Below are 14939 nucleotides of genomic sequence, written 5' to 3'. Positions count from 1 at the left end.
CACATTCAAGACCATGTTCCTCACAGCTTTCTCAGTGCCTGTGAAGTGACCAGAGAGGTGCAGGTGACAGCCAATGCCCAGCTGGCAGAGCTCCAGCAGGTGACGGCTCCTGTGAGGACCTGTGCCATGCAGCTCTGATTTCACTGGCCAGAGAGCATATAAACAGGAAGGGGAATGGCTGTTTACAAGGGTGGATAGTGATAGGACAAGGAGGAATGGTTTTAAACTAAGACAGGGGAGGTTTAGGTTAGATATTAAGAGGAATTTTTTCACCCAGAGGGTGGTGACGCACTGGAACAGGTTGCCCAAGGAGGCTGTGGATGCCCCATCCCTGGAGGCATTCAAGGCCAGGCTGGATGTGGCTCTGGGCAGCCTGGTCTGCTGGTTGGTGACCCTGCATATAGCAGGGGGGTTGAAACTTGATGATCATTGTGGTCCTTTTCAATCCAGGCCATTCTATGATTCTAATATCCAGCACTGAGAAAATGCTGGAAGAACAAAGGCAGACACAAAAGAGCAGACAGCATAATTATTTCAAAAACAGTTGCTATTCAGCAATGCAAACAATGCATAAATCTCCAAATTCAGGATTAAAGCTGGCAGATTCCACTCTACAGCAATTAAAAATGCAAAAGGGCATTATGAAAATCATAAATTCTTCCCAGAATATAAAGTAACATTCATAATTCTTTCTATCTGCCACTTAGTATCTGAGGTCAGCCCAGCAGAAGATCTTTGCTCCAAATTATTTCATCACAGAATGGTATAATTTATTTACTCGTCCCTTGAGGATCTGAGCACAGTAGAGGCCGCAATGTTCCAGATTTAAAAGCACTTTGAGTCAAATCTATTACACACACTTCTAAAGCGTCTATCTAGCTCTTCAGTTTTTCAGAACACTTTGGATAACATTCACAAGTCAAAAAATATCATTTTGCATTCTGCCCCACAACCCAAACTCGTATCATTTGTGGATTCCTGCATAGGAATTACCACCTTGGGTAATTTTGTTGGGGCGATTCCACGCCTACAAAGGTGAATTGTTCAAAATCCTTGGTAACGTGGGGAAAATATCCAACATCTTTGTGGTCTACTGAAATAAAGTCAATTTACGCTGAGGGACACATGGTATAATCAGGGGAAAGCCTAACAAAATTCGATTTTGCGTGTAGCATTTATGTAAGCTACAGGTGGCAAAGCCAATGAACACAAGCGCCCGAAGGCTCTCCTGTGAGGCACAGTGGAACGGGGCCGTTCTGGAAGGGCTCGAGCGACGCTGCCCTCAGAGGGGCAGCCAACGGCCCTAGCCCGCCGCAGCGGGGAGCAATGGACACAGCGCCGCCCCGCAGCGGGCGCGGGCAGGCAGCTGCCGCCATCGAGGCGCTCGGCCGCTCGGCTGGGAGCCCTGCGGGGCGCTGCGGAGCCCGGAAGCGGAGCGAGTGCTGCGAAGCGGCGGCGATGGCGGCGGAGCAGCTGTACCCGCGGAGCTCTATCGAGGATGACTTCAACTACGGCAGCAACGTGGCTTCGGCCAGCGTCCACATCCGCATGGGTAGGGCTGGGGTGGGTGAGGGCCCCCGGGTGCCCGCAGCCAGCGCTGCCGCCTCCGCTGCCTCCTCCTCCTCCCCTGGGTCCCCCCATTGTTGTTAACCCCTGCTGGGCTGGGCCTTTTGAAGCCCAAATGAATTGCTTTTACGTGTATGGATGTTAACATCGGTGCCCGTGATGACAGTAGTTCATCCGATGGGATTGGAGGGGTTTAATGTCTTCTGAGAGGTATCAGAACATTGTCCCTCGGCGTAAGCCCTTGGGTGCCTGAGCAGCTGTGGAATATTGCTTTGCTGCTAATGTGCACGTCTTATATGCCCTGTGTTGCAGGAGGTATCTTCATCGGTAATTCTGGCTGAAATCTGTTGTTGAATACACCTGAAAGCAAAAATAGCTGCATGCTGTGGATTTTTTTATTAGCCAGATTTTTTTATTAGCCATTCCTGTCAAACAGGAGATCTCTTTCCATAAAAAGCACAGTTTTGATTGGAAGCGAAAGCAAAAATATGAAGGAGCTACCACCATTAGCAAAGCTGCTGATGCATTTCCTAATGGGGAAAGGAAGGCTGTGCCGGCCAGCAGGCTGCTCCTGGGTTTGTTCTGCTGCAACAAAGTGGGATCCCCTCCCTCGTGCCTTACAAAGACCTTTAACTGCTCCGTCTGGCAGGTTGAGCTGCCAAATTTAACTCAGTTTCTCTTAGCATGTGGTCTTATGCTTGTTTAAACTGTGTTATTAAAGACTGGCTGCTTCTCACTGGAAGCTTATTCTTCCTTGCAGAGTTTTTTACCTACTGGATTTGATCTTCCGTTCACAACAGGCATATCTGTATGACATATTGTATCATAGAGACCTGAACCACTCTCAGGAATTATGAAGCCTGTTAGCTTACTTGAGGAATTCCTTTTAGCAGCTTGTATCTGTAGAGATCCACCCAGTACAGTGCAAGTTGGAAATGATGATAAATGATATCTAATATAGCAAAAGGTTAATGAAATACATTTTTATTGAAAAAAAAAAAGAAGAAGAAATTGCCTTGAAAAAAAATATATAGCTCTTTCTGTCTCCATACAACCTCCAAGGTAATTATTCTTTATTTAGCTCCATTGGATACCAATAACTTGATATAAAATGCATACTTTTAGTAATTTTCTAGTGAGTTAGATGCACTTCTTGCCAAGAGTCTGAAATGAATTCCTCCTAAACGTTTATTTTGTCATCATTGCTTATTTAACAGTGAGCGAGAAAAATGTGTAATTTTGTTGGACTACTCTATCAGTGTCTTAAGCAAAAATGGCTTATTACCATTTTGATCTGTGCTGTTTCAGTGAATAAGGAGTTTCCAATGGTCTATTTCAAAGAAAAAAATTCTGTCTGATTTAGTATTGGGCTTTCGAGGTGCAACTGAAAACTGATTCAATTTTTATTTTCTCTGTTCTAGCCTTTCTACGAAAAGTTTACAGCATTCTGTCTATTCAGGTTCTCTTGACCACAGTCACATCTGCAATTTTTCTGTACTCCACTGGAGTACAGGCATTTGTTCATGAAAGGTAAGCACCATAATGAAACAGCACTGTTCATCACTGTGTTAAGTATAGCTTGTATAGTTGTTCTGGAGCACTACTGTATTCCTAATCATGCACTGTGTTTTGATTCTGTAATAGAAACTTTGCAAGTGATTAGGAAATCATTTTAGGAAATCATTTTCAAATCACTGTTAAATTTATTATAATTACAGTCATTAAAGTATATTTTAATCAATACTTCACTAATAGTTTTTATTTAAATGTTTACAGTATGATTACCTATTTACAGTATCAGCTGCAGAACATCTGAATTACTGACATTTCTTGTTTGGAATGCTGTTGTTCCTGCGTGTCTGTTCCAGAGAGCTGGGTCATTTCATACTCTTCTCCCTCCTTCCCCATCTTCTCTTCGTTGTCCTTTTTTTTTCCTGAAAATCAGTCTTCTCTAAATTCTGTGGGTTTGTTTCTCTTTGCCTCTCAGATTGCCCTGTGAAAAACAAAGTCTCCAAACCAAACTGCAGTGAACAGTAGGGAAGAAGAGCAAATGGGGAAAGGAGGAGACCGCTGAGGCCAGTTTTAGTCTTCTCCCGAGTGCACTTCCAAACTTTGCATTTATTTTCACTTCATAGCCCTTATATAAAAGGAGAATCAACCACTAGATGAGTTTCTGTATAAGCTATCTTGTTTGCAGTAGATATTATAAAAGCAGTTTTGTAATTACATCTGCTTTTTAAAAATTGTTCTGGTCATTTAGAACCACTGTGCTTTTGTGTTTGCTTCTAGTCTAATTTTTGCTTGGATGGCTTCTTGAATGATTTAATTATGGCAATGTTTACTGGGCAGTACTGATTTTCTTTGGTACAGTTAGTGCCCATGTTTGTTGCTTTCAGGTGCTTATGAAAAAGAAATTAAAACATAGCAGAATTCCCTCTGGATGTGACAAAATACTTTGTATACTTTGAAAATAGTACTCAAGTTCAGATGGATTTTCTCTTTGTATAGATGATGGGTTCCTGGGCAATTTACAGCATTAAAAAAGTGCCTTTACTTGTAGTTGTACCATTTACAACTGATTTTATGTGTTGATATGGTTTGGAACAGTTTTATTTTAAAATTCACTGTATTTTGAATCTACAGAGCAGTCTCCATTTAGGTGGTCACTGAAGAGGTTGGTTTTATATAAACTGCTTTGTAGTCAAATGGGTATTTTAATTTTGATGACCTTTTCATATGGCACTTTACAGGCCTGCCTTGCTTTTGATATCTGTGTTTGGATGTTTGGCTATAAGCTTTGCACTGGCCCTCTACAGACACCAGCATCCTGTTAACTTATACCTGCTCTTTGGATTTGTAAGTATTGCTATAAATTCAGTTGTTAATAGTCTATAGAATATCTTCTTTCCAAGTGGACTCCTTGTATCAAGTAGCTGTTTTATTTTTCACGTATTCCTTGAAAACAACTCAGACCTTTATGAATATGTAGGGTATTTTGGTTTTGAGATTAAATTAATAGGTTGTTCTTAGGTACAAGAAACCTGAATTAGAGGCTACCACTATTTTTTTTTTTTTCAGGAGCAGAGTAAGGGTTTGAAATCAGATGGACAAGATTTATTTTTGTCTATGTGTGTTCCTGTTTATATATCTGTATTTATCTTGCTACCCTCACTGTTCTGATCATATTGGTTTCTAAGACACTGCTCAGTAGTAAAGAAGAAAGCTTGCCTTATTTGCTTAATGGGCAGCCTTCAGCAGAGGACCATATAAGCCAGCTGTATGTGTTAATGCTTAATTCTTAACCAACACAAGCAAGTCAAGCAAAGCTATCCTCAGATTTCAGTCTCCTGCCTGCAGATGGTAGGCGTGGGCTAACTGTTGCTCCTGAACATCTTGGATTGTGGAGCAAATCAGTCTGCTGAAAAGAAGTCACAGCAGCACCATCACCAGAATTTGATGCTTTAGAGGCTGCCTATATTTCATCTGCATACAATGGGAAGATAGATTTTCTGTGTAAGTTTATAGGGGGATTAGTTATATCAGGTTTGTGTTCTTCCTGAAGTCTGATCTCTTTCCAGAGAGTAATTTTTAAAAAAATTATTGTTTTATTATTTAAAAAGAAAAAACAACTTTAAATGGTTGCAACTGTAAGAGGGAGTGCTGTAAGAGTTTCAGGAAATGTGGTGTGGCAGTTTGTGGCATGGCAGTTGAAGCACGACATTGTACAGGGACAGGAAGATTAAAAATTGCATGTGATAAATTGAGTGAAATGTGCTGTTGTTTCTGATCTCTTAGTTCATGCCACAGATACTTTCTCCTATTTTCTTGTAATGAAACTTAAACTGAAATTACCTTTTAGGAAGATTCAGGAGTCATGGCAGTCTTTGGTCCAGGCATCACTAATATGTTTGATTTTAAGTTAGCTTGATGAGTGAGGAGGGGAAGAACTTGACACTAAGCTGTGAAGTAAGATACTGAGAGTGTTTGATGGAAGTATTTTGAATATTGAAAAGTATACAGAAAGATGGCAGCAGTTCATTTCTAATAGCAGTTCTGAGAAATCTTCAGGCCCCCTTGAACAGATTGTAAGGATTGTGGTAAGAATGCTGTGTGCTCTGAATAGAAAACCTGTATGGCAGTTTTCCACAATTGTTGTCACGCGTTCATTTTCAGTTTATATTTCATTCTTGTTACATATCATAGCAACATCCAGAATAGTAAGACGATACAGTTGTCATTTCCTTGTTGAAAATGAAGCATGTTATCATGTATAGAAATTATCAGGAGATCTATGTTATACATACTGGGATTGTGTAGCAGAATAGATCTTAGTGTGTGTGAAGTCTCCATGCAAGTGGTGGTGGTGTTTTATTTTACTCATGTAATTTTTTGTTTTTACTTTTTGTAGACCCTCCTGGAAGCACTTACAGTTGCCATTACAGGTAAATGATAGCCAACCTGTTCTCTGATTCCTTAAATAAACTGGGAAAGGAATCCATTATATTATACTAATTGTCATGTGAGATTCCTCAGTGAGATATTAAGATGATTAAAAATTTTAGATGATGATGATATGAATCTAGTAAAAACCCGGGTATATCAGAATAGGAAATTTGGGTTCTGGCCCAGGACTGAAGCTGTATGAACTTGAATAAACTTCCATCCATTCTTTTGGAATAACTAGCAGTGCTTCCCTATAAAGCATCTTTCAGCAGAGCTGACTTGCTAGTGGCAAAAATAAGAATATCATTAGTGGAAATGTACTTAAAAAAAGGAAGGCAGGAAGAAAAAAGCTCCAACCACTTCTTATCTTTTCCCTCTTACTTCCTTGTCATAATGCTTAGGAGTTTTTTTGGAGGACTGTTTTGTAATTTGTTTGTTTGAATACAATGAAAAATTCAGCTAGCCTTTTACTTAAGATGTCACCCTGCAGTACACAAAATAATTTCTGTTACCCTTTCTTTTGTGAGTACAGAAGATCTGTTATCTTTATTTAAGAAGCTACAGCTATGCTATAAATGTCATAACTAGTGCAAGGGTCTGTGAATCATGTGGTCACCTGAAGCAGTAAACCAAGTTGAGGCATAATTTACACTTCCTGCTCGCAGAAATGCAAACAATCACAGGATGAAAAAAAATAATTCAGTAGTTTCTCCACTGCTGAGATAACTTAGCAAATGCATAGGGTAGTGTTCTCTAAATGACAGCTTGCTTTTTTTGTTTATAGTGAGTTTCTATGACGTGTCCATCGTCTTGCAAGCCTTCATTCTTACGACCGCTGTATTTCTTGGGCTGACTGTGTACACCTTGCAGTCAAAGAGAGACTTCAGCAAATTTGGAGCAGGGTATGTTATCTTAGCAATGAGATTTTTATTTTTTTATTAAGCTTGGTTTTTTTTCCTTTTTAAAGCAAGCTTTGCAGATTTAGTAAACAATACAGGTCAGTAGCTAACCTGTGAAAGAGAATGGTGAGGGTGTTAATCATCTTAATTTATTAGTTTTATTTGGCTCTGTTCTTTTGAATAATTATTTTTTTTTAGTGTAGCACACTTACAATTATTATGATTCTTGTAACCATAATATTTACACTAGAAAACCAGATTAGCTGTATTTTTCACCAATACAGAATGGAGCTGTTTCAAATTTAACAGTACATTTAGGAGATAATTTTTGAGAGCTCTATAAAACAGAGTTCTACAGCTAATGCCAATGAACAGTTGGCATCTAAGAATTTTGGACATTTACCAAATATATTGTAAGGTTGGTTTTATGGGAGGAGAGTCATAGAATAGCACTTGAGTTGGAAGGGACCCAGTTCCAACTCCCTACAGTGGACAGGCTGCCCCCCACCAGCTCAGGCTGCCCAGGGCCCCATCCAGCCTGTCCTTGAGCACCTCCAGTGATGGGGCACCACAGCTCCTCTGGGCAGCCTGTGCCAGTGCCTCAACCACTCTCTAAGTGAAAAATTTCCCCCTAACATCTAATCTAAATCTCCCTGTTTTTTTAGTTTTAAACCATCCCCCCCCTTGCTCTGTCGCTACCTACCCGTGTAAAAAGTTGATTTCCCTCTTACTTATCCTTTTAATTACTAGAAGAGACTTTAAATAAAATTTAAAACAAAAGATATTGTTATTGCTCACAGATATTATTTTTTTTTTCAGGCTCTTTGCTTGCTTGTGGATTTTAATCTTCTCATGTTTCTTGATGGTAAGATACCTTCTGATCAAAGTTAAAAATATTATTTCACTTAAATCCTGTACTAACTTCTACTATAACTAAATATTTTAAAAATATTTTCTTGTAAAAATTTCCCAGGTAAGTCCATTGCTGTTGTATATTATGCTGGTAATCTTTTAACTATTCATTTCCAATTCATATTTTTGGTGGATGCTGGTCTCGCTGATATTAAAGTGGTGGTTGAGCTGATTGACAGCGTTGTCAGTTGAGATGCACTACTGCTCTGAGGAAAGGGGAAGGAGAGTTGAGTCTAAATCAGATTATTTTTTTTTATTTGTCTTTTGTTGTTACTATTCTGGAGAACAGAGTTTGGTTTCTCTTAAGACACTTTTCACTTAGTTAAAGAGACTGTATGACTGGGAACTATGTGACATAAGAATATTGAAATGTCATTTTACTACACTATTTGTGTGTGTGCATAGCAGTGAAAGGACAGTATGTATCTATGTTTCAAGTGTGGCATATCTCAATGCGAAATTTTAATATTAAGAAGAAAATGAAATTTACTTTCTTTTTTTTTCATGCTTCGTTTGTCTTCAGCTGTTCTTCCATAGTGAAATAATGGAGCTGGTGTTTGCTGCTTCTGGAGCGCTTCTCTTCTGTGGATTTATTATTTATGATACTCACTTGCTGATGCACAAGTTATCCCCTGAAGAATACATACTGGCTGCAATCAACCTTTACCTGGACATCATCAATCTGTTCCTCAACCTGCTACGCTTACTGGAGGCATTTAATAAAAAGTAATAAACAGGGATGTGATTGAAGAACCTGAATAGTGTTGGCTTGGATGATCTACAAACTGTGTGCTCTCATCTTTTAGAGACTGAATCTTTATTTCTCTTTCATTACATGGGTACTCATCCCTCCTTTGAGGTGAGGGGGAAGCTCTCAGTCTAAGTTCTTCTCTAGAATATGTATTTTGTTTAGTTGATGTCGTGTATCCAATTAATTACACTCCATTTTTTATTTACTTAATTTGCACTTGATGTAATTCATGATTAAAATGTTTGCCAATTTCTGATTGCTCCAGAGCATGCTCGGAAAGTCTCTGACTGTAACTCAGTAGCTGCTGGAAATATTTCCTCTGTGATTGGCAGAGTAAGCAGCATAAAGGCAGACGGAAGTGATGTTTGTGCAGTGTTTTACTAAGTTAAAATTTCTTCTGGTCTTGGTTTGGTAAAATGGGATGCTGTCTGTGAAAGGGAAGTTCTGTTCTCAACATTGAGCCCTTATATGAGCTGGGAGATTATGAGGTCGCTTCATGGGAATGTTCTGCATTCATTAAGGATGATTTATTGCCTATCTTTCAGTGTTTTGGAAAATCATTTGAAGATGGATTCTTGTGTATGCTAAGGTTAATGGTCTCTCAATAAAAAAATTAGAAAATCTTCTGTCAATTTTTGCAGCCAAGCATGGATGGAAGATGTAATTCCCACTGCTGGGCCACTTCTTGCAGCTGGGGTGAGGCAGCAGCACGTGGGCGCTATACAGAGCTGCTGGAGCCCTGGAGCAGCTGGCAGCGTAACAGCTTTGAAGTCTTCTCTTACTTCTTGCTCAGTGTCGAAGCATTGGAATCCCGTGAGGTGCTGGCAGAAAGATTCCCAGACGCCTAAGAAGCATTCCATTTCCTACCAGCAGCAAGGACAGCGGGTGCTTTCCATGCTGGCACTTTGTTAAAATATTGCTAAGTATAGCTATAACGGGCGAGCGGGATGATTTTTCTGTCTTACAGATTAAGAAATGTGTAGAAGTAGCCCAAATAAAATCCCGACTATTCTCCTTGCGCCCGTGGGTTTCTCGTTGCCACCGCACTCGCAGACTTACGGTAGAACCCGCGAAGAGGCGGGACTTCCGCGTCACGTGACTCTCCTCAGCGCCTGCGCAGACGGCGAGAGCAGCGCCGCGAGGGGCAGAGCGTGGTGCTGGCGCGGGGCTGAGGCGAGCCGTGGGCCTTGGGGCTTTAGCGGCGTCCTCGCGGCGTCAGCCTTACCGCTCCCCGCTTCTTTCCTCCTTCAGGACATGGCCAAGAGCCTGAGGAGCAAATGGAAGAGGAAGATGCGGGCGGAGAAGAGGAAGAAGAACGCTCCCAAGGAGCTGGAGAGACTGAAAAGCATCCTGCGGACTGGCGCGGACGTCGTCATGGAGGAGGTCAAGGAGGTAGCGACCGTGCTGCCCGCCGAGGAGGTCCTGGAGAAGCAGGGTGAGTCGGACAGCCAGGTGCCGCCGGCCCCGGTTGCCCACGGCCCGCCCTCGGAGCTCCGGCCGGCCCGCTTCCCCGCCCCTGCCCGCCTTCCTCGTGGCGTGAGCCGCCTGCGCGTCGGCTCCGCGGCTGGAATCAGTAACAGGAAGCGGGAACGAAGATTTTTGCATGTTGGGAAGTGGTCAGGCATCTTAACGAAGTCGCAATCCAAACTAAACCGTACCCCCTTTTCCTGACAGCCTACGTGGCGCTAACTGCGTGTTGCCATGGACGCAGCGAGGATCTGAAATGCTGCCAGTAGTGACTGTCAGCCACACAGGCAGTTCTATCGGCTTAGGAAATACAGAGGAGGGTTATACGTTTGAGTAGCTGAACCTATAAGCCATCTTAAAGTTGGAAATAGAGGCTATGTAAAAAATACACATATTCAGAGATAGCGTTCAAGGACTTCTTTTAAAGTCAGCCTAATGATGTGTGAAATTAGGAATTACTTGTTTGACAGCAAAGTCAAACCAAATTATAAACAAGCTATTTTGTAGCTTTATTGCTGTGGTTGTTACTTTTTTTGGAAAGTTTGGATATCAAATAGCTCTGGTTTATTCCTTGACTTACATGCAGCAGATTTTTACAAGATGTTACTTGTGTACTGCTTGGTACTATGGGTGGTACTATGGGTATTTTCTTTTTCCTGTTGTAACTAGAGGAAAAAACAAACCCACAGAAACACCAAGGTTGGAAAAGACCTACAGTATCATCCAGTCCGACCATCCACCAATTACTAAACCATGTCCCTCAACACAAAATCCAAATGTTCCTTGAACACCTCCAGGGTCAGTGACTCCACTACCTCCCTGGGCAGCCCATTCCAGTGCCTGACCACTCTTTCAGAAAAGTAGTAATAAAAAAAAAGTGATGCTATAGCTCTGCACTGCCAAGCAATAGCAGTGTATGTGAGCAGTAGCAGTTCTCATTGCCTGTTTCTGCATTCTCCAGGTCTGTGGAAACTTTTCTCCCCTCCATATTTTAGCTGTTGCTCACAACATCTGGATCTTTGGTCTGGGACAGACCAGCTATGAGACTTGGAAAACCATGCTGTTATGAAGACTTTGTGTTTCTTTGATGTCTTGAGAAGTCTTTGGGACTGGGCCCTTTTTGTGCCCACCTTTGCAGACAGTAGCCCCCTGTGCTGGTTTTCTGCAGGATACGTGTATTCCTATCCCAGCTTTAGGGCACCTAAACACACCTCTGTGGTGCAGATCCCTGTAGACTGTCAGCATTCTTCAACTACTGAAGCAGTATGTTGGCCTTTTCCTCGTGAACTTTATTTTCCAACATTAAACAAACACAACATTAAAAAAATCTTCTTCCACTCAGTTAAGCTTCTGATAAAGCTTTTAGAGTTGTACGTGGAAAACTTGGAGCCAAGTTTGAAAGTAAATAATATAGGGCTGTTCAAATCTGTACTTAACAAGATGTTCCCCTTGTAGCCTGGTTGTTTCACTAAGACAGCCACCTCTTCATCTGTCTTTATCACTCAATTTAATTTTATAGAACTTTCTTGGATCTTAAGCATTATACTTCAAAGCGTTTAATTGTACTTATGTTGTAGTAACCACTGGTTTCCTCTAAGCTTGTAGCTTATGGTGGAGACCACAGGCAATGTTTTTAGATGCAATATTAGAACATAAGGCAGACTGTAGAATAAGTTTGCTTTGCCCAGCTGTGGGCCTTTAGGAGAAATTCTTCGTATTTACTATCAGCCGTTGAAGTTCCTGGGTTGCAGTTATATTGGTTTGCAAAGGGCTTTCAATGTATGAAGCCTTCTGCTCTTCCTGTACAAATACTGTTGTTTATGGAGATCTCATCATGTTTGTGAATCTTGGAAGAAAGTAGCTTCTGTGAAGCTTTTCATGCTTTTTACTGACTATAAATGCCTTTCTTTTTCAGATGACTGCAAAATGGACATAGATAATAAAAGAAATAAAAAAACTCTCCTAGACCAACATGGACAGTACCCAATATGGATGAATTCCAGGCAGAGAAAGAAGCTTAAGGCACAGCGCTTAAAAGGAAAGAAAAAATCAAAGTTAGCCAAAGGCCTAGCCTGGTAGATTCAAATTTTGTGAGGTTGTGAATATTATACTTTTCAAAATAAATACTCTGTACCAGCTACGTATATTTTTGTGCTTGACCACGGTGTATGATTTATTGTGTTAAGTAAACCTTTGAAGAGATTGCTTGGCCAGCAAATGATGAAAGCAGTAGCAAGTCGCTATCTGCCAAACTTAACAAACAAACAGCAGAAAAGCAAGCTTAGTGCCTTTGAATGGATGGAATGCTCATCAATTTTCTTTGGGGGAGGGAGGATGGAGAGGGGGTTGTTCATGTTTTATTTTGTGGATGCTGCGTAAGCCATCCTGTACTTTGTCAGTATATCTCTTCTATAGTAAATTTTACCAAAGGAGTCTGTAAATTCAGTGCATCCTTTAAATTTTTCTGTAGAATGACTCGTCTTGCTAATCTGTGTTGTCTTTAACATTTGGTAATTAATGAAAATGAGCACATAACATGTAATTTAAGGGATTACACACTGAAATCAACCCCAGCTTCATGAGATTTTCTGTAAGTAAAACTCAAAAGATGTCAACATGACCAAGGAGAAAGCTGTTGAAATGAAGTTCTTCACTACCTCATTCACCTGACTGTAGGAACAGCATAATGGTTCTTCAAAACTACATTTGCTTCTTTTAATCTGAGCATATGCAGATGTACAGATTGAGGAAAAAGTTTTATTTAAGATGTTATCCAAGTTCCTTTTGAAGTAAATGTGAATTTACTTTATGTATTGCCAATAGCTTTATACTTCTTTTAAAATGGCACTAATTTATCATGCTTTACAGTGTGGGCATAGGAGACATGATAGTGTAGCAGATGCCACTTATGTGTGAGTGGCTACAGCTGGTTGCGTGTCACTTGGCAACAACATGACGAGAGATCAAAGAATTAGTTACCAGAAAACCTATTTTTAAAAAGTCTCTCATTTCAAGGTTGCAAGTAAGTACATTACCAGTCCTGCAGGGTGCTGTCTGTTGAGGTACCGTTTGTGTGGCTTCATCCACTATTTTTCCTGAGTGGAGATGATCAAACTGACAAAGTGCTTCTATTAAATGTATGACTTTGTTCATGGCCAGGCTGGTTTATTTTGTTTTTCTAGGTGCACGACCATAGTCTTTCATCTTAATCAAGCCTGCCACTTCTGTACTTGCCTTATGCTCTCCTCTCTCTGGACTCGTTCTTCTGCCTCTGCTCTTTTCCTCTCTAAGAGAAAATGATCTGTGCAACTGAATACTTTCTACATTTCTGCTTTTATGACCCAGCTCTGAATTTTGCTGTAGAAATGTATTAGTCTACTACTTTTGTGACTAAATTGGGGATTTGAATTTCACATGAGAGACAGCAGAACTCATGGTCTTTTATTTAGCATTTGCTTCCTACCAGCTGAAATGATACTGCTTGTGTGAGGTGTTTCCTTCACGGTGTTGAGGATAAAGTCAAACAGGCTCACTTAAGCTCCAGGTATTTTAAAATATCCAGTTTGATTTTTGAACAGAGAGAGGTGACAAGAAAGGAATAAACCTACTGCCTGTGTACTTCTGCATAGCTCAGTGGTGCAACAGAACTGTCTCTGCGCCAGATGGATTTGGAGAGCCAGGCTGGGTGGGATCCATAATCTGGACTGAAGGCTCACTCATGAGCACATGGCAGGAATCTGGCTGAAAGTGCAGCAGACGTATAACCCGGCCCATCACTGCAAGAAAGGCATCGAGGCCCTGGAGTGTGTCCAGAGGAGGGCAATGCGGCTGTGAGGGGTCTGGAGCACAAGTCTTATGGGGAGCAGCTGAGGGAGCTGGGATTGTTCAGTCTGGAGGAGACTCGGGGGAGACATTATTGCTCTCTACAGCTGCCTGAAAGGAGGTTGTGACGAGGTAGGGGTCAGCCTTTTCTCCAAAATAACAAGTGATGTTGTATTGAAACGACTCTAAGTGTGTGTGTGTGTGTGCAGTATAAAAGCGTCATTAGCAAATTGCTGAATGTCCCATAGGTTATCGGCAGTCTCCTGACAAGGTCTGTGCTTCTTGACACAGTGTGCAAACACGCACAGTGTGGTTTTGAAGTGAATGATTTTAGATGCCTCACACTGCACAAGTGGTGGTAGTGCACCTGCTGGGCTTTTCTGGTCACTCATTCCTGCTGTGGGACTTCTTTTCTACACTGTGTAGTCAGATAGGTTGGGAAGCTAATCTAGCTAAGGTATTCTGAATTTCTCTTCCATCTGGGACAGTCTACAGTTGTACTGTTCAGAAACCATTGTCAGCAGGAGGCAATACAAGACTGGGAACAGGGTGGTAGTTTGTTTTCAAATAAAAGTAACTCCCTTTCTGTACAAAATCCTTGTACTGTATATCTGTTTTTACTGTTCTAACTTACACTCCTGCAGCCTGAAGACTCACATGGGTTCTACTAAATTTGATGGGTGTCTGATTTGTATCAGAGCTGTAGCATGAACTTACCTGGTATCAATGACAGCAGCCCTAGCGTGGCAGAAATGTGAGGGATACAAAGCAATCTGCTCCTCTGGGTGGCACGATCCCAACGGAGCTGCAGCAGCTGTGGGGATGATGAGAGCCTGGAACAGCCACGGATTCCTCTGTCCAGGCCAGGTTTTTGCCATCAATTTTAACTTATCTCAGGGTGAGTTTCCAGGGGAGGACTGAGCCATCTGATAGCTCGCTGCTGCAGGAAGCGGCATGTCTGCTCTTCTTTTCAACTTTTCTACCTCCCCTCTCCAGCTGCACTACCCAATTTATTATTTACTGCTCTGGGGGAAATAGTTACTGGGATTTTCCTTTTTCCTTTCTTTTTTTTTTTTCTT

General features: G+C 41.3%; 2 protein-coding genes across 2 annotated transcripts; both read left to right on the top strand.

Annotated features, from left to right (window-relative positions):
- Window positions 1-1410: 1410 nt before the first annotated feature.
- Window positions 1411-9203, top strand: TMBIM4 (transmembrane BAX inhibitor motif containing 4). Its single transcript, XM_042872754.1, has 7 exons — window positions 1411-1552; window positions 2988-3096; window positions 4317-4422; window positions 5975-6008; window positions 6794-6911; window positions 7728-7773; window positions 8344-9203. Exons 1-7 carry the CDS (start codon window positions 1459-1461, stop codon window positions 8548-8550), a joined length of 714 nt encoding a protein of 237 aa, XP_042728688.1. The 5' UTR covers window positions 1411-1458; the 3' UTR covers window positions 8551-9203.
- Window positions 9204-9647: 444 nt separating this feature from the next.
- Window positions 9648-12182, top strand: LLPH (LLP homolog, long-term synaptic facilitation factor). Its single transcript, XM_042872755.1, has 3 exons — window positions 9648-9744; window positions 9823-10006; window positions 11954-12182. The coding sequence occupies exons 2-3, from the start codon at window positions 9826-9828 to the stop codon at window positions 12115-12117; spliced, it is 345 nt and encodes a 114-aa protein (XP_042728689.1). The 5' UTR covers window positions 9648-9744; window positions 9823-9825; the 3' UTR covers window positions 12118-12182.
- The last annotated feature ends 2757 nt before the right edge of the window (window positions 12183-14939 follow it).

The sequence above is a fragment of the Lagopus leucura genome, unplaced genomic scaffold (assembly GCF_019238085.1).
Source record: "Lagopus leucura isolate 7727_CA_CO unplaced genomic scaffold, USGS_WTPT01 Super-Scaffold_100008, whole genome shotgun sequence".
NCBI classification, from domain to species: Eukaryota; Metazoa; Chordata; class Aves; order Galliformes; family Phasianidae; genus Lagopus; species Lagopus leucura.
The sequence above is the reverse complement of the archived record's forward strand: the minus strand, read 5'-3'. Positions and strand labels throughout refer to the sequence as shown.

Coding starts and splice junctions, on each gene's coding strand:
- TMBIM4 (XM_042872754.1), top strand. CDS start 1,459: ATGGCGGCGGAGCAGCTGTACCCGCGGAGCTCTATCGAGGATGACTTC. Junction 1,553..2,987: donor CAGCGTCCACATCCGCATGG/GTAGGGCTGGGG, acceptor TCTCTGTTCTAG/CCTTTCTACGAAAAGTTTAC. Junction 4,423..5,974: donor TATACCTGCTCTTTGGATTT/GTAAGTATTGCT, acceptor TACTTTTTGTAG/ACCCTCCTGGAAGCACTTAC.
- LLPH (XM_042872755.1), top strand. CDS start 9,826: ATGGCCAAGAGCCTGAGGAGCAAATGGAAGAGGAAGATGCGGGCGGAG. Junction 10,007..11,953: donor GGAGGTCCTGGAGAAGCAGG/GTGAGTCGGACA, acceptor TTTCTTTTTCAG/ATGACTGCAAAATGGACATA.